At 40.1% G+C, this 19,076-nt stretch overlaps 1 protein-coding gene across 3 annotated transcripts in view; it reads left to right on the top strand.

The window, feature by feature from the left end:
• The window catches only part of PIP4K2A (phosphatidylinositol-5-phosphate 4-kinase type 2 alpha), a 203,966-nt gene extending 190,726 nt beyond the window's left edge, over positions 1-13,240 (top strand). For all 3 annotated transcript variants that reach the window (XM_054020678.1, XM_054020680.1, XM_054020679.1), the window contains exons 8-10: positions 6,264-6,507; positions 8,385-8,488; positions 10,950-13,240. In XM_054020678.1, coding sequence (XP_053876653.1) covers positions 6,264-6,507; positions 8,385-8,488; positions 10,950-11,030 — 429 coding nt within the window. In that variant the 3' untranslated portion in view covers positions 11,031-13,240. The remainder of the gene's footprint in view (positions 1-6,263; positions 6,508-8,384; positions 8,489-10,949) is intronic.
• The last annotated feature ends 5,836 nt before the right edge of the window (positions 13,241-19,076 follow it).

Raw genomic sequence — 19,076 nt, 5'->3', positions numbered from 1 at the left:
ATTTTATCATAGCGATCTATTCAGTAAATAAAGTTAAGAGGTATTTCCCCATCTTTAGTATAGAACTGATAACTCAGGCTTACAGGGCCTTCGCTTTTTATATTGAAATTTTTTTGAACATTGACATAATAGTCTGATATTAGCATAGCTCTGGGATGTGTGTTTAGCAGTTAAAAGCTGTTGCAAAGCAGCACAGAATATTGTGTGTGTAACATTTACAGAATGGTCTGGAGGTTAATTTCTCATCAATGGGGTGATAGATTTTGATATAATTCATACACATTCATATATTCACAGGTGTATATAAAATATATTAATCCAAAGTATTTGTCCTCCAATTTTGAGCATCTTTAGGATAGGTCAAATTTTAGACTTAAATTCTTGAGCCTTTCTTTAAGTATGTAACATTTTTGCTGACTAAATTTTTTACAGTAAATAGGCCGCACACAAGATGTAAAGAAATGCAATGAATACAGTAGCTGTTTTATCTCCAAAATATGGATCGAGTGTGGTCTGCTACATAGCTTTCATTTACTATATTTTAAATATGATGGCAGACTTTAGAAGGTCAGTCTTAGTCATATTCTGAGTGACTTTTATAGTGTTTACACAGTTTTGAAATCCATACAGAAGGATCATTAAATTTGTATGCCGACAACTGTGATGAAGTGACTTGACATCTGATCCCAATAATGGGAGGACAAAATTTAACCTTATTTTCTTTTATCAGTTATCCTTTTCTCATTTAGATAGGCAGTTCTGCTTAACTGCTCAAAAAAGTGAGTGCAGTTTCTACCCAATGCATAAACTCCCAAGTTTGAGAATGTATTTTAAACAAATTAATAACATATAATAAAATTTTATTCCACAGTATTTACAGTTAAATACACAAAGTATAACAGTCTTCAGTCTGTACAGTTTAGCTTTCCCTCTTTCTCAGTGAGTACTGACCCCACTTCTCTGTAACTATGGGTTTATCTCCCACCTCCCCTTAAGTTCCAAACTCCTTGAGCTAGCTGTCTGTTCCCACTGTACTGACGTCCTCTACTCCAGCTCCCTATTAAATTCCCGCCTATCTGGCTTCTCACTCTACTGAAACTGTCCCCACAAAAGACACTAAGGAACTCTTCTTCCCTTACAAGTGTGAGGATCTCTTCTCCATGCTGAGTTTCTTCAATCTCTGCTGCCTTTTTACACTTCTTATTGAGATCCTCTGAGAGTGTCCATTACAAACTGTCCTTTCCTACTGTTTCCTTCCTAGTTGCTCTTTCAGCCTGACCATCAATAGCTCAATCCTCTTTCTCTGTTGGGGTTTCTCAAAGAGTTGTCCTTGGTCCCCTCTTCCTGCAACTGACCTCATCCACACCTGTGGAATCTCATCACCTCTGTGCTAACACTCAGATCTACCTCTCCATCCCTTACTTCTCCCCCTCTCTCCCGGCTCACATCTCTTCCTGTTGCTATCATCACCTCATGGGTGTTCTCTCACTTCCTTAAACTTCCCCCTAATCCTTCCTCCTGCTCCCTTTCTTCATCAGCATTGACAACTTTATGCTCCTCCCTGTCACTCGAGCATGCAATCACGGTATTATCTTTGATTCCTCCTTTTCCTTCTCTCCTCACAACCAGGATCTTGACAAATCTTGTCATTTCTTCTCATGAGAGGGGTCCCTGAAGAGGGGCAGGAAAGGATGCTGGTAGATGGTAAGGAGCTGAACTGGATGGAATAGCCAGTGGAAATTACTTCTAGGATCCATCTGTCTGAGGTGGTGAGCTCCCAGGAAGGCAGGAAATGGGAGAGATGATTTTACAGCCCTGAAGGTCCAACTGTTTTAGCTCCTTATCAGATAGTGTTGAATGGGACTAATGTTACCTGTTCTGTTCATAACAGCCTCCACTATCAGAGAGTTGGGAGTAGAGTGGAAGAAAAGAAATACTGATCCTCTGGAGGTGGGGGGAGTAATTCTTTTTGTTGACTCGTTTACATATATGTGGGACAGTGGCTAGAGTCTGCCACATTGTGTGTGTTGGCGTAAGCAAAGAATCATTGATGGACAAGTAAATGAAGGACATTCAACAAGGTGTTTTGTGTTCCCTGAATCTCCTCTAATGGACTTGTAAGGTGTCTGTTACCCTTTCTTATGAGTTCTTGAAAAGCCTGGAAGTAATTGGGATAGAATGGCAGGGGAGGGATGACAGCCATGTCTATTGATGAGGAGGATTTGTGAGAAGGTGGAGTTTTTTCCTCTTCCACTAGTTCCTGCTCTGGAGGATGTATCCATGGGGCAAGATCTATAGGTGTCGGTTGATGTTCCTGACGTGAATGACCTCTTTTGGGATGGCTCCCTGTAGAAAGCAATTCTAGTAAGCCTGTGGTTTTGAACTTTTTTTTGATTTGCGGACCCCTAAAAAATTTCAAATGGAGGTGCAAACTCCTTTGGAATCTCACACATAGTCTGCGGACCTCCAGGGGTCCGCGGATCACAGATTGAAAACCACTGTTTTATGGTAATGACAGTCTTTTGTGGACCCTTTAGACATAGGGACCACTGGTTGAACACCATTGCAGCAAGCCCATTGTGGCAGAGCATAAGGGAATGGTGCAACATTGTCCTTGCCATTGGTATCAGGGCATACTTCCTGCTACAAGCTCCTTCTTCAGTGTGAATTTCTAAGGAGGGAGGTTGGAAGGTGGAGGAACCAAGTAAAGACCCTTCTGAATCAGATGAGGTGTCATCCCCTATACCGTTGGGGCAGAAGTGAGTATATATTGGTGGTTAGGTTAGTATCTAGCCCTGGGAAGAGACCTACAGTTGAGTGGTACTGAGGTTAGAAAGGGAGGCTGGTGAAGCCATGCTGGAGAAAGTCGTTACTGTAACAGCTGGAAGTATCTCTTGGATCCCTCAAAAAGTCTGCAGGGGGACTGTGTCGGTACTGAAGGGTGAATCACAGTTGAAGAAATGGATGGAGGATAAGTAAGTTTCATGAGGTTGGGTCAGTATCGGTAGGGAGTACCTCTCATTACCTCTTCATAATGGTGATTTGGGCTCTTTGAGGATTTGGAGGTTCTCATGAGATAGGTGCCTGGATGTAGTAAAATATTAGGCGGTCCCGGAGACTGCATCTAAATAGGTACAGTATGTTTTTTGCTTCTGGCTATGGAAGTTGGTACCAATAAGGACTTTGCCTTGGGTTCTGGCTTTTGGAGGCACTAAGTCAGGTGTCGATGTCAGTGCCATGCTGGATAGCTTCTTGGTACGTGATGAGGTCGTCTTAGTCGGGTACTGTGTTCATGGTACCAGAGGGATGGGAGCCTCAGTTCCATATTGGGACATGGTCTCCTGAGACCCAGATCATGGAGGTGTCTTTTCCCTTTTCTTGTTTCGGAGAATAAGGTATTTTCTTCTTGGAAGGTCTGGGGAGTATCCCTGAGCCTCCAGGATCTTTGCTCATTGCAGAAGCAGAGGTGGTCGGTGGAACCGATGTACCGGGAAGAGACTTGGACCCCGTGGAGCTCAGAGAGTGCTCCATGAGTAGGAGTTCAAGTCTGTCCTCCCTCAATTTTTCAGATCTGTTTTTAAATCCTAAACAGATTTTACATTTAAAGGGAATATGGCTTTCTCCCAAACCGCAGACGCAGCTTGAATGTCTGTGGCTGAGGGGAAAAGACCTGTGGCAGGTCTGGCAAGGATTGAAGCCCCGGATATAGGGCATAACCTGCACTTGAGGCCAGGAATGTGGCCTAGGGGAAAAAAAAAAAAAAAAAAAAACAGGAGTCCAAAATGGACAGACAAGGAAAGAGGGCAGAAAACTTGCTCAAAGCATGAACTCGTGCGAATAAAAGAAAAAATAACTAAGAAAGAACTAAAAGAAAAAGGGTACAAGAAAGTGAGGTGTAGCAAGTTGCATGGCTCAGCTAACAGATGCTGTGATGCACCGTCACAAGCTGCAGGCAATTGAGAGGGAGCTGGAGTAAGGTGGGTCTGCCTCTACCGAGATACCCTCATATCTTCCTGTATGGCAGGTGTCTTCGTTCTCCTTCAACTCTTTCCTCAAGCCCATTTTGACTTCCTGTTCCATGTGACATATGTCTCTCCTCCTCTATCTCTACTGAAAAATACAAAAACTAGTATGCTAATGTTTCATTTAGATTGTGAGCCACTCAGGTCAGTGTTCATGAAGAGAATGTGACCTGGTTCTAGTCCTATGTTATGTAGAACTTAGCAAACTGTAGGTCCAAAAGCTATATTGTCCACTTTCAGTGGGCACAGCATTTAACAAATTTCTCTCTGTGTGATTCTTGAATTGAGCCTGCAGTCCAAAGGGAAAGAAATGTTGTGGTCAGGCCTTAATGATGAACTATCTTATGAAACAAAAGTACAGCTGATAACATGGTGTTATGTGGAATTCTGGACAGCAGAGACAAATGACTGGCTAACAGTGAGACTGATCATTCACAAGAGGGAAAAGATGTTCCTTTTCCTGAAGACTTTATTACTAGAACAGGGTGATACAGCAGGCTATGCTTGACCTTTGGGCTGTTGCATTCATGTTTACTAATTACAGTATCACATTAGTAGCCTCTTCATCCAGATAAATACACACATTTTGCCTCAAATGTTATCTAAAATATTTGTAAAAGATTGTAGCTCCAGTGGGATGAAGATAAATCTAACCCTCATTTGTATATTTGGCTATGTATGTGAATTGTGGGTGCTTATGAGAGTGACTACAGAAAAGCATGATACAGGCATTGTGCAAGCTGCCCAGCACAACTCTGCTTGTGCATCTTAGTGTTGATTTATAGCATCTGGGTCCCTGACCTCCCTTGAGCCCCCAGTGCTAATGATGTTATAAAGTGTAATAGTGAGTTTCAGATAGCAAAATAATAAAATACATTTAAAACAGGGTGGATTTGATTTAAATCAAATTGATTTAACTCATGAGTTAAATCATTTAAATCACTAGTGAGGAAGACTCGATTTAATCATGGATTTCTACATAAAAGTGCATTCTTGTTGATTGTTATAATGTTAACACACATTCTTCACAACTCAGATATAGATGTAGGTTTCATTTTTAGAAGGTACATTTTTAAGTGATTTATTTTGAAAACTTTTCAGATTAGCTTTACAGCTATATCAGAAAATGAATGATTGATTATTTCATTTACCAAAGGTAATTGAAGCAGATATTTATGAAGTCACTGGGAGATGAACTATCTCCAATTCAACAGGCTAATCATTAATATTTGGAGGATTTTCTTGCCATGCTGTATTAGGAGGAGAACATCACCAGACAGACATTTAAATTGTTTTATTTAACTAAAACAACAACATTAAGTATTCTGGATATTTTTCTTCAACATCAAACATATAATATTTTAACAAAACAAGCATATGTCCCTCGCTTCTCACATTTATCTCCAGACTTCTTCTCCTTATCCAGATCTATTCCACCCCCAACAATCTTCTATTCATTGAACTTTTTGACACTTTGCACATTTAGAGAGAGGTAAGGGATTGACTCTGTGTACACACATTTGCGGAGGGACAATAGAATTGAGGTCTGCTATTTCTCACCTCTATATATTATTTATTTATTTGAAAACATTTTTGCTGTTAACAAGCATGTTACCTCTGGGGAGACGTCCACAGTTTGGGAACTGCAAAACTGAGCATCTTTGATGGTGTTTTCTAGACTGAGCACTGAGTCCCATTGGGTAGATAGAAAGATTAACCTAAAAAATCTATACAGAAGTCTCTGGAAACTTATAAGATTGGGTCCCTAATCCATGAACTAATGGAACTCATTTACAAATCTTTCCTTAAATGTTACATGCATATATTGTTACATACTATAGAATTAGAATTTTTAATCCCTATTCCATGATGAGATATCTTTGAGCTATAATGTTTCTTAATTAAAACTATCTTTAGATAAGTTTTTTCCTCAAAAAGCATTTTATCAAAAAAATCCAATTTTTTTTAAATCACTGATTTTTATCCATCCTGATTTAAAATGGACATTTTTGTTTACTCCCACTGCCTCTTTCCACACTTCAGGTTGTCCCCTCTGTACTTGGCATAACAATCCTGAAGATATCCCTTATTTTAAATCCAGTCTTAGCCCCCATCCCAGCCACCCTCTCTTAGAGATATTTGCTCTTCTTTGTAGACCTTCATTTTTACATACTTTCCTATGTCCACAGTCAGATCTAAGACTTCACTGTGATATTGACATTGCTTATTATCACCTTCTAGTTCCTTGCTCAGTTAAAACTCATGGACTACAGCTTGCTGCTTGGAATTCATGATGTTGAGAGAGCTGAACAGGAAGAGGTAGAGTGCGAAGAAAATGATGGAGAAGATGAAGGGGAAAGTGATGGGACCCACCCTATTGGAACGCCTCCAGACAGTCCAGGAAATACACTGAACAGCTCACAGCCTTTGGCTCCAGGGGAATTTGATCCAGCCATTGATGTTTATGGAATAAAATGCCATGAAAGTAAGCAGTATTGCTGTGAATATTTGTATGTATGAGATGTTTTTATTCTTGAATCAAAAACTCAAAGCCTTTATAACCACATAAAGGCAAAATTATATTGCACAATATAATCCATTCTGTAGAAAAGGAAATTAGTTCATTTTTGGTGCAACAGAAAGTTGAAGGCATCTATATTGTGGGTTTGATACTTAATATAATTTATTTCTTGGCTATTGTAATGTCTGGAAACACAGTAAAACAGTTTACGTACAGCCCAAGCAGCTAGAATCATAGAATCATAGAATATCAGAGTTGGAAGGGACCTCAAGAGATCATCTAGTCCAACCCCCTGCTCAAAGCAGGACCAATTCCCAGCTAAATCATCCCAGCCAGGGCTTTGTCAAGCCGGGCCTTAAAAACCTCCAAGGAAGGAGACTCCACCACCTCCCTAGGTAACGCATTCCAGTGTTTCACCACCCTCCTAGTGAAATAGTTTTTCCTGATATCCAACCTGGACCTCCCCCACTGCAACTTGAGACCATTGTTCTGTCATCTGCCACCACTGAGAACAGCCGAGCTCCATCCTCTTTGGAACCCCCCTTCAGGTAGTTGAAGGCTGCTATCAAATCCCCCCTCATTCTTCTCTTCTGGAGACTAAACAATCCCAGTTCTCTCAGCCTCTCCTCATAAGTCATGTGCTCCAGACCCCTAATCATTTTTGTTGCCCTCCGCTGGACTCTTTCCAATTTTTCCACATCCTTCTTGTAGTGTGGGGACCAAAACTGGACACAGTATTCCAGATGAGGCCTCACCAATGTCGAATAAAGGGGAACGATCACGTTCCTCGATCTGCTGGCAATGCCCATACTTATACAGCCCAAAATGCCGTTTGCCTTCTTGGCAACAAGAGCACACTGTTGACTCATATCCAGCTTCTCGTCCACTGTGACCCCTAGGTCCTTTTCAGCAGAACTGCTACCTAGCCATTCGGTCCCTAGTCTGTAGCAGTGCATGGGATTCTTCCGTCCTAAGTGCAGGACTCTGCACTTGTCCTTGTTGAACCTCATCAGGTTTTTTTCTGCCCAATCCTCTAATTTGTCTAGCTAATGTACTTGCTCAGCTGTTTACAGTGCTGCATCCTGTGTGGAGATACAGGGATTCTTAGAATCCAGGAGAAAAGCTCCTTTGTGGGGTGGAAATCTATTTACTGTACATAACTGTTTTTTACGGTGGTAGATAAGCCAATACTGTTAGCAGTGGTTCAGAAAAAAGCAAATCACTGCTTTGACCTATATGTCAAAGACTTTACTTCTAAAAATATTTGTAGACTTTGAGCCCAGTTTTGTAGTACTAATAAGAAAATGTCATATGGAAGACTGTTTTGCATAAAAAGCAAGTGAGCTTTAAGGTAGTCCATACCACTGAGCAGGAATGCTTTCTATTTAAAGTTACCATGGATTGTTCAAGGCAGACAAAGTATCTGCTTTCTATCAAGGCCCTGCTTTGTAAACATATTGGTAAATCCATTTTTCTACCATTCATAAATGAAATGTGATCTTAATTGTTGAAACACAAGCACTGTCTACAAAATATATACTGTATGTATTTGGCCATTTTTCCATATTTATATCCCAGAAATAATTGTGGATGAAATGAAAATACGTGTTGGTTTTAACGAGGAATATTGGCTTATGTCTTCTAATGTTGCACTTTGCATTATCTTTTATTTCATATGTATGAATGCAGCTAAACTATTTAAAAAACAAAACAAAAGGGCCTGAGCCTAAACTCTCCCTTTCCTGAAGATTGACTTCATTTTAGTCACATGTCAAAAGAAGGAATCTTGATTAAAACACTTGTAAAGACATTCTGACTGCAATACGTTTGTCATTCTGCAGATGCACCTAGGAAGGAGGTATACTTTATGGCCATTATTGACATTCTTACTCATTATGATGCAAAAAAGAAAGCTGCCCATGCTGCAAAAACTGTTAAACATGGTGTAAGTATCTGTTTGTTTTCTCTAATTCCATTGCTGCTTCTGAATATTTGCTATTTAATGCCCTGCTGTAGCATAGTTTTGGGAATTTATGGAAGGATGCAAAATAAGTCAAGTTTTCTTTTTAATTTTGTTAATTAAATATTTAAATAATTGTGATACAAAACTAGAAAGTGATTGTTACAAGTTAAATATTAAGAGTGAAAATGCCTTCCCACCCTCACAAGCAGTGTTCATTATTGGTGAACACTACAATAGCTGCTGCATCATTATATCATTTCTAGATATTGTGAGACTTTTTTAAATTGGGTTTATAGCAATAAACACCTGAATATATCCGTTGCAGAATGTGGCAAGTATTTATCACAGTGGCTTTGGTTGTAGGCTAGAGTGTCCTCTCAAAGTCCTACAAAGTGAAAACTCTTTTTCACCCTGTGATTGTATTAGGAAAGAATCTTAAAAATACTATGCCAGATGCAGATAAATACATAATTTATAGTGTACTGAATTATTTTTCCAAATAGCCAACACATTAAACTTTGTTACCAAGTTAAAGAGCAAATCTCAGGAGCTGAATAGCCTCTTACTATTGCAAATGCTCCATAGCGCAAAGCACAGCTTTGCCAAAAGATAGCCTAACCCTTTAATATTGTTGATTTGAGCAGTGGTTTTTACCTAGAAGTCATTCATTTCTTTTTAAAAATGGTTAAATATAAAGAGAACTCTGTGTGCGCAAGTCTTCATTTAGGCCTTGATCCTTCAAACAGATCTGTATGGCAGACCCTTGTGCTCATATGCAGCCCCACAGAAGTCACTTCTGGATTAGATTGCATGATAAAGAACATAATGACTAGGTTGTGCATTTGTTGACCCAATCTGCTGAGAGTTTACTCCAAAATGTATAATATGGTTTACTTTGTAAGGCTTTTAGTAAACTACAATTTGGGAGGGGAGGGGGAGCATAAAAAGTCAAATGTATTGCTTTACTACCTTAAAATCCCTTGTCTGAAGGATATGTGGTGTTGTAAATACAGATAAGGCAATATGACTATCACTATTTGACCATAAAGGTAGTTAAGCTCTGGAATAAGATTTCAAGGGAGGTTGTGGAATCCCCACCACTGGAAGTTTTTAAAAACAGGTTGAACAAACACCTGTGAAGGATGGTCTTTGTTTACTTGGTCCTGCAACAGAGCAGGGAGCTGGACTTGATGACTTCCCAAGGCTCCTTCCAGCCCTACATCTCTATGATTCTGTCATTGTGGGCCACCATTTTAGGGCTTGATCCTGTAAACATGAGTAACTTTATCCAGCTGAGCAGTCACATTGACTACTCAGTGAGACTGCTCTTGTAAGTAAAAATGCACACATACAGTAAGTATTTGCAGTATCGGGCCCTTAGCTATCCTTTTTGTTTAAAAAAAAAAAAAAAAAAAACTGGAGAACATTGTTCTTGATAGTATCAGTTGTTTTAGAATTCTCAGCAATAAATCCCAGTAATGAATTTGTAAAGATCATTTCTGTCATACACTATAAAGACAGCTGAAAGTGGAGGCAGCCCTTGTACAATCATCAGCTGATGATTACTAACAAAGTTTAAATTGAATCATCTTTTTAAAAACCCACTCACTTCTCTCTGAAATATTTTATCTACTATTGTTGTAAGCAATGCCTAGGATTACAATAACTGAAAGATTAGGAAATGCATTTTTCTCTATTTGAAGGGTTTTTTACCTTCTTCATTGCACAGCATTTAATGTGTATTCAATTTTACTGCTCAAGTGCTGATCCAACTTTTATTGAAGTCAATGGGACTCTCTCCATTCACTGCCTCAAGTTTTTTCTCCATATATGTCAAGGGCTTTGAAAACCTGAGATGAAAACTACTGTGAAATCCTGGTCCCATTGAAATCAGTGGGAGTTTTGCCATTGACTTAAATTTAGTCAGAATTTAAGCTTATATAGAAGTGCAAAATTACAAGTTATTGTTATCAACCAATCCAAAAATAGTCTGATTTGTCTTTTCAAGATAAAATAGCCTATCAGATTGCCATATATTAACAAACAGTGATTACTAGATGTCAGTCCTAATCTGGAGTTATCTTCCATCTGAAGATACCTGTTCAAAGAAAACCTGATGATTCTGTCTGTATCATGGTAATTAAATGCTAGAAATTACAAGGGAGCTTAAAGGTTTCAGAGGGTTAGTTAGGGTAGAGAGAACGTTACACTTTTAAAAGGAGGGGACTGCTCCTGCAGTTATGGCAGTGAGTACAGTTACTCCAGTGCAAAACCACTTGGAGTTCCATGGGATTCTGCATGGGAGTAATTACCTTTGCTATCCTGTTTGCAGGTTCGGGCCCGGGGACTGAAAATTGCAAGGGAGTTTTAAGTAATTGTTTCCATACAAAAATATTAAATTAAAACTGCTTTTCCTCACCTTTTTACTTCTCCCCTGTTATAGGCAGGTGCAGAGATTTCAACCGTTAACCCTGAACAGTATTCAAAGCGCTTCTTGGACTTTATCGCCAATATCTTGACGTAACCTATCATGTTACATAGGACAAACACCAGACCTGGGGACAGCATCGGTGGCTACAAGTGTAGGGAAAAGAAAGGAACTCAGAGAAGTGCTCATCTTGCAGAAAGCCAACCCCCTTGTTTACATCTGCTGGTAAAGATGACTAATTTGGGGTGGAATACTCGCTTTAACAGCTGCCTGATATTCCCAGCATAGTTCTAGCTATTTCTGACTTTTTTGTGTGTGCAAAAAATATATATATAAATTAATTAATTAATTGAAAAGATCAGCTTTACTCAGAGTGCATTGCAATGGCAACACTCAGATGCTACTAGCTGAAATGGAATGAATGAGCAGAGGTGTGAGGGTGGGAGAGGAGTAAATGCATGTTAAATCTACAATATTGGTATCAAATTGTAAACTGTGGATCAGTTTATTTTTTGAGTGAAAGGATGCAAGACAGTATTCATGATAATGATGATAATAATGATGATAATAATAATAATAATAAAACCTTTACTGCGAATGTTACACTTATACCCTGCACGCTGGCACTCCTTAAAAATAGCAGCAACATTAAACCCTTGGCGCTGGAAGCTTTTCTGTTAGCTCCATTGCTTTTTTTTTTTTTTTTTTTTTCCCTCATTAGCACATTGCATCAGGAAGACCAGACTCCCAAGAGTCCAAGAGCTAATGTCTCTTGTTTTACAAAGAGCTAATGCCATATTCATGCTGCATATATGTTTTTGCTATCGCGAATTTATGTCAGGGGAAAAACCTGCTTATTTCACTTTTATTACCTGAAGTTTTTTTCATTGTTATACAGTTATATTCTTGCAATATATGAGCTAATAATGCTACAAGGGGAAAAAAAGCTTATTTGAAGAAGTGCATAGTTTTGGGCAATAGTAGCTACATCTTCTAGCACAGGAAGGTGAGCAAAGTGCTAGAAATCTCCATTCTCCTGTAATCTAATGAGAATCTGAATTTTAAATGCTTATATTGTACTGTTTAAACAGTGGTATTTTATTATAAATTATCCCTTTAAAAATCAATCCTGAATTTTACTGTTTACATTATTAGGAAAACAGGGATACTTTTGAATTTCAGTGTTTGTGTACAGTATGTGATTTTGAAGTTTACATGTAAAGTTATTTTGCAGTACAGATGAAGTAATCTTTGTCATCTCTCAAGGTGTAACTTGCAGTAGTGTACTAAAGTAATGTCTCATTCACCTCCACGATAGTCTCTTTTACAATAAACTGAGAGGTTGTTTTTGAGGGGTTTTTGTCAGATGTTCTTTATCATCTTAAATGACTGGTTTTAGTATTTCCCAAATTTGGTTGTATAAAACATTGCCTAAAACTGTGCTGATCATGTTTAACCTGTTAAAAATTTTAAACCAATGATACTGTATTTACTTTCTTTCCTGTATTTTTTTCTGAAAGGTTCCAAGCTTAAAAAGTGAGACACAAAATTAGACATGCTTAAAGTTTATCTACTTATACACTGTGCTAAAGCTGTGCCTTTAAAGCTCTTCATTGAAACAGTTGTTTTTATAGGCAATTTAGAAAACAAACTCCCACCATAACTTATAACTTAACAACCCAGGAGTGCCAGGATGCCTTCTCCAGTAACTTAATGTCAGTGCTGTTAAGACTGCAACTGTGCATAATGTATGTAGTGTTTACTTCAGAGAAACCTATTAAAAAAGCAGAACTGAATCGTCAGCAGCCAAAGGCAATACCGTCCCTATTGCTGTGTACTGATTTTTTTTTTTAACATGGTTTTGTTACCCTTAACTTAGGGATGTTAACAGCACTGTAATGTATGTGTGCACTTCTGTATTGTATGTATTTAAATACATTGATAGTGTGGCTTGATTTTTTTTGTCCCCTCTTCATGACCCCAGTTAACTGTGGCATCTCATGAATGTTCCATTTTCGGAAGTATACTGTGGCTCTTAAAGTTATGAGACTGCAGAGAGGCCCTGAAGTAAAAACAAGGTACACATATGTGATCTGAGTAAATCTTAATTGTTGCTAATTAGTGTATGCTTTTTAGAAGCTTACCTCAAAGCATTCTTTTTGTCTATAACAGTCTTTGTCACTCGTTATTTCTGATAAACTGTTTATTTGGACAGGGTAAGGAAGATTCACATTGTATCTCCTAGAACTAAGTCTACACTCCAGACATGAGCAGGGCTTTATAAAATAAAGCACTTTGATGACTCACTAGGTAAATCCTTTGTCCCTCTGTTTCGACTGCACTTTTGATCACTTGTAGATTGAATTGTGAATACTAAAGCAAACGTATAATTCAAATATGTATCTCTAATGAAAAATCTTCAGTTTCAAATTTTTCTTTGACTTACAGCCTCTTTTTTTCCATATTTTCTCTAACTGGCTTGAAGGTTTTTGCCTTTATCTTTGTACTTGAATGTAATTTCTGAGGTAACTCAACCTGTGCTCTGAGAGCAAATATGAAGATTTGTTAGTAGCAATTCTATGGAGTAACATTAAGGTTTAGTACAAAATTGAAACTTCCTCCATGGTGGCTTATTGAAAGAGGGGGTGGACATAAATAATATAACACCCCCAACCAAATCAGTTATTAAAAAGTACTCAGAAGCAGGTTAGAATAATTCTGGAGTTTGTAGACAAAAAAACCCTTTGTGTTCTGGCATCAGTGTTTTGATTGGCAAAGCTTTCCGCACATGATGTTGCCTATGCTGTGTTTCTTTAACGATACTCTTGGAGTGATAATGCCAGAGCCCAAGTCTAATTCACACTGTTCTTTCTTCCATTTTGATTGGGAGTCTTAATGTTGTTTTAATTTTATTTTCTGTTTTAATTTCCTTATTTATCATGGAACTATAACAATATAATGAGCCTTTTACCTGAAGAATGTACATGATAGAACTTGTTCATTTTCTTCATGGGGACAACTCTTGTAACAAAGTCATAATCTTAAAAGCAGGAGGAGGAGAGAGAGAGGAGAGGAGCAGCTCCCTAGTGATCCAGTGAGCCTCTTAATGTACTGTCCAGTCATCACAGGCCCTGCTGGGTCCCCACTAGCACCTCTGCATATGCCCTTGACATAGTCACTCCTACGAGTGTTTGGTTTTTAATGTGAATTTGGTGCTCGAGGAAGTGCAGCACAGGCTAGAGTCCGACTAGTATGAGAAGGTGGTGTGCAAGTGTCCCCAGTCAGCTCTGAGATTGTGCCTCAATTCTAACCTGTATTTTAACACCCATCTCTTGAGCAGGGTGCCAGTTGGGCCAAATTGTGTGCTAGTTTTAGAAAGTGGACTAGTGTCTATAGTGATGAAGGTACTGGCTGTCCAGCTACACAGAAAGAAACAGTCCTTGCCTCAATGAGGTTACTTCAGCAGACTTTTCAATTAAATACTGAACATTCAGGGCCTTTTCCATTACTTCTAAGTGGTGCTTTTCACTCTTTCTCCAGAGCTTCTGGACTTCATCCAGCTGGTCTTTCCAAGAAGTATCCTGCATTCAAGTCCTTTATAGGTCCCTAGAAGGGTTGTCTATAGAATAGAGGGTTCAATCCAGAGTCCAGTTACTCCAGCAGGCCCCTAGGACGCCAGTCCGCATTTAGTATTTTAATGACCACACTGCAGTCTCTCTGGTGGAACCTCCTTTCTGCAGTTCCCCTCCCCCCAAGGACTTCTAGGCTGCTGCCACAAATTCTGAACAAAGTGCACCCCACTAGTCTCACTCACGGACCAGTCCTTGACCCCACCCTCTCTAACAGATCCCCACAGTCTGAGGGTGACTAACCCTTATGTGTATGGCGGGCTCCACAATCTAGACCCCTGGCTGGCAGCTGCTGCTCACTTCTTCTAGTATCTGAAGAAGGCATGGATCATCAGTACATGCCCACATGGTACTGTATCCACTGGGGAGGGGCAGAAGGTCATTTCTATACAACTTCAATTACATTTTTTGTTTTGACTTTCATTTGCTGGTCTGAACCTGTGTGGATGTTGATTATATCCAAAATGTGTTTGTATTTGCCACATTAATGCAAGTTCTACAGCCAAAGGAACAGAAATACGTTTTCCAAGTCACAAGAGGTTATTAGAAACCAATAGTGCCAAACTTAATCCAAGTTTATTATCTGAAATTCAGCTCAGCTCTAGCATTTACCTCTTTTCCAAACATAAGATGAGTGGGCAGGTGCCTGTACCAAAAGGAACAGTTACTTTCTGGTAATGGTACTTCACATTCTTCCCTTATCTATTCTTTCCCTCCTTTATTCTGGCTTCTTCTGAAGTTTACTTAAGTTTGAGGGGGGGGGAGAAAGGGAGTTGCTGACTCCAGTGGGAGGAGTTGTCTTTTTACCTCCTATGGTAGGGTTTACATTTTTTTTCCTGATGAGTGGAGAAAAGGACTGTGAAAACTGCCAGTAATTGACCTTACTGTATGTACTGAGCAGCGTAAACATTTGCTTTTGTGCAAACCAAGTGTTCATTTCCAAACATATGATTTGACATCAAAATGGTTGATCCATATAGAATTGCAGTGTCTCAAAGAACTCTGGTTACAGCTAAGTAACCTTTGCTTTTCTGAAAGCACAGATGAAAAGGCATCTGAATCTATTAAAAGCGTTTCTTGTCTCTCTAGCACATTTTTACATGGATTTACCAACATTTAATTAGTAAATGAATTTGACTGAGAAATTATTTGAGATTTTAAACAAGTGCAAAATGAATAGATGAGCAGAATGTGACTTTAAAATAGGAGTGCTAATTCCTGCTTAACTGTAGTTGCATTTCCAAGCATGCTACAATCATTTAAAAAAAAAAAAAAGATTTTTACGAGTGCTGTTTCTGACTCGTCAGTTTTCTCCTTTCCTAAAGTAAATGATATAACCTCTAACATTTTGAATTACATTTCCAGTTTGTGACTTCCGTTTTTTCATTGTAGAACCACTAATCTGGTATGAATTAATTTTCTGGTAAGCAGTCACTGTATCAGAAATGCTTTTCAGTGATTTTGGCATGGTTTTAGCTGGTGTCTATAACACAGTTTTGTTCATTACATTTTGAAGACTGACTTATTTGTCCACACTCCGGGTTTATTGTCTCCTAACCTGCTATGAATGGATAAAATACCCTGGATTTCTTTCCATCCTGCTAGTCAAATGGCTTGCATTGGCTCATTTTATTTGTTTTTTATTACGCCTTTAGGAATTAATTGACTTTGTGGAACTCTTATCATAAAATCATTGAATCTCAGGGTTGGAAGGGACCTCAGGAGGTCATCTAGTCCAACCTCCTGCTCAAAGCAGGACCAATCCCCAGACAGATTTTTACCCCAGTTCCCTAAATGGCCCCCTCAAGGATTAAACTCACAACCTTGGGTCTAGCAGGCCAGTGCTCAAACCACTGAGCTATCCCTCCCAGGTAAGTGCCATCATTTTCTCCCAAGCTTAGGAAAGTGATGAAACTCTCAGCATCTTCCATTTTTTGTTTTCTGCCGATCCGCTCAGACTGACGCTGGCTTGATCCAGCCCTGGGTCTTTGTTAATCATGCAACTGCCCAGCTACTCACTGACTACAGTCCTCTCTTCTGTCCTGTCTGTGTAATATAGGTGCCCAAAGTGGATGTGCTGCAAAGAGAGGCCCGGCAAATTGCATCCAATGGCCAGCTGCAGGTTGTAGAGACAAAAGGATAGATGATATTGCACATTTTAACATTCCTCCAGCTGAGTGGAGAAGGGTCACTTTTTTGATCCTTGTGAAAGGAAGACTCTTTTATCTTCCAAAGCTCTGACAAACTCATTGGGAACCTGAGTCCCTTCTCCCACATGCACCTTTCGGGGCAAGGATTCCCAGTGACACACAAGTCTCCCTCCCATATTATTCCTGAGGGAATTCTGCACCAAAAAAAATTAAAAATTCTGTGCACAATATTTTAAAATTCTGCAAATTTAATTGTCAAAATAACACGCCATAATCACGCTAGTTTCAATTATTTTGGTAATTTTATTTCAAAATACCTGTCAGCGAGTATGTCTGTAACAATACAGACCCAAATTCCCCCCGGGGTAGAGAGTTAAAGAAACCCCTATGACAGCCCAGTTCCTGTTTCTCTGCCCGCTTCCTCCCCCAGAGCCCAGCCAGGTGGGGCGCGTGCGCACACACACACACACACACACAGAGCGCCACGGGGGGCCCCTAGCCCAGATACCTGCACTCCTTCCACCACGGGGCCCCAGCTGGGGCCCCCTCAGCTCAACACCCCCAGAGATCCAGAGGGAGAAACAGCCTGATGCTCAGTCCCAGGCTTGCAGAGTTTCCTACAGGCTGCCCTCTCCTTCCCTGAGGGCACGCTGAGAACTGCAGCTGCCAGGAACCCTCTAGCTCCCTCCCCCTGGCAGTGTCTTCTATGTGCGAATCGGGCTCTGCTGGGTCCAGCAGCCCCTAGTGGCAGCTAGCAGCACTGCAGCCCATTTCTGCAGCAGGGTGGAGAGGAAATTCTGCACGCACACTGTTAATTTCTGCAAAATTCTGCATATTCACCATGTGTAATATATATAATTGATAGAACCTGGATTCAGCAAAGCACTTAGGCATGTACTTAATTTTAAGCACAGTAATGGCAGTATTGCAGTATCATCTAGGGGGCCCAATCATAAATCGGGGCCCTATGGTGCTTGAACTGTACAAATACAGAGCACAAAGATGATCCTTGCCCTGGAGAGCTTACAGTTTAATCCCCATTAATTTCAGTTGTCAAGGTTGACACCTAATATTAGGCTGTTGGTTAAGTAACTTGCTGCATCAAGGCCATAGTAACTTGCCTTTTTAAAAGATATACTGTTATACGTTCTACTTTGCATTATTATACTGAGATGTTAGTCATCTGTTATGCAGTCATCTCTCTCATATACTATATGATGGTTTAATTAAAGATTATCCTAATGTATACACACAAGGGGGCTGATAACATCCCTAAAGAAAACCCTCCAAAACAAATCCAGCACTAAGGGAAGAGTTACACAGCTGCTTTCTCTATACAAATCCTCCCACAGTGATGAAGAGTAACACAGAAATGAGGTGCACTAAGCAATCTACCATCCCCTTCCTAGTTTGCCTAATGGTGTAGACATTCAGCACAGTAAGAACATACGAATGACCATACTGAATCACACCAAAGGTTTAGCCCCAGTATCTTGTCCTCCGACAGTGGCCAATGCCAGGTGCTTCAGAGGGAATGAACAGAACAGGTAATCATCAAGTGATCCACCTCCTGTTGCCCATTCTCTGCTTCTGGCAAACGGAGCTAGCGAAGAGGGCCACAGAGATGCTTAAAGAGAATCCACCCAAATACCATCGGCTTGAAAGTCTGATTCAAGCTGAGCCTACTGGGTTTGGCATTATGCTTATAAGAAACTGTTTACAAAAGAAAAGGGGGAAAGGTAAGATTTTTTTTTTAAATGGAGCTGTGAGGGGAGAAAGGATGTGAAAAAATATACAATGCACTTGGAGGAGCCTAGCTGCTTCTTCAGGTAGATGTGACCATGTATTCCCCTTAAGTGTGTGCATGCCTAGCACACTGGAAAGAGCGAATTTTGCCCAGCAGTACCTATGGAGGGGGGAGGGAGAGGTGGTGCTCATGGCTTGCGGCCACAGCCCCTCCCTCAGTTCCTTCTCACTGCCCGGGGCTGGAGTTAGAGCTCTGTATAGTCAATTACTGAGGGTATGTCTACACTACAATTAAAAACGCATGGCTAGCCCATGCCAGCTGACTCTGGCCCTTGGGGTCCCAGAACCCGGGCTCCAACCCAAGCCTGAACGTCTACAATGGAGTTAAACAACCCCTTAGGCCTGAGCCCCGCGAATTGGAGTCAGCTGGCACGGACCAGCCACAGGTGTCTAATTGCAGTGTAGACCTACCTTGAGCGAGTTTTCTTGGTGTGTAGTTACCTAGTTGTAGAGCTAGTTAGTACCCTACACAGTGTTAGTATAACTAGATGCCCTCACCAGGGTTCAATCACTGTCCATCAGGGAGGTGGGGGAGACAATTCCCATCAGTAATCCCC

Source organism: Malaclemys terrapin, chromosome 2 (genome assembly GCF_027887155.1).
Source record: "Malaclemys terrapin pileata isolate rMalTer1 chromosome 2, rMalTer1.hap1, whole genome shotgun sequence".
NCBI classification, from domain to species: Eukaryota; Metazoa; Chordata; order Testudines; family Emydidae; genus Malaclemys; species Malaclemys terrapin.
Note: the sequence above shows the minus strand (reverse complement) of the source record. Positions and strands in the feature narration are given on the sequence as shown.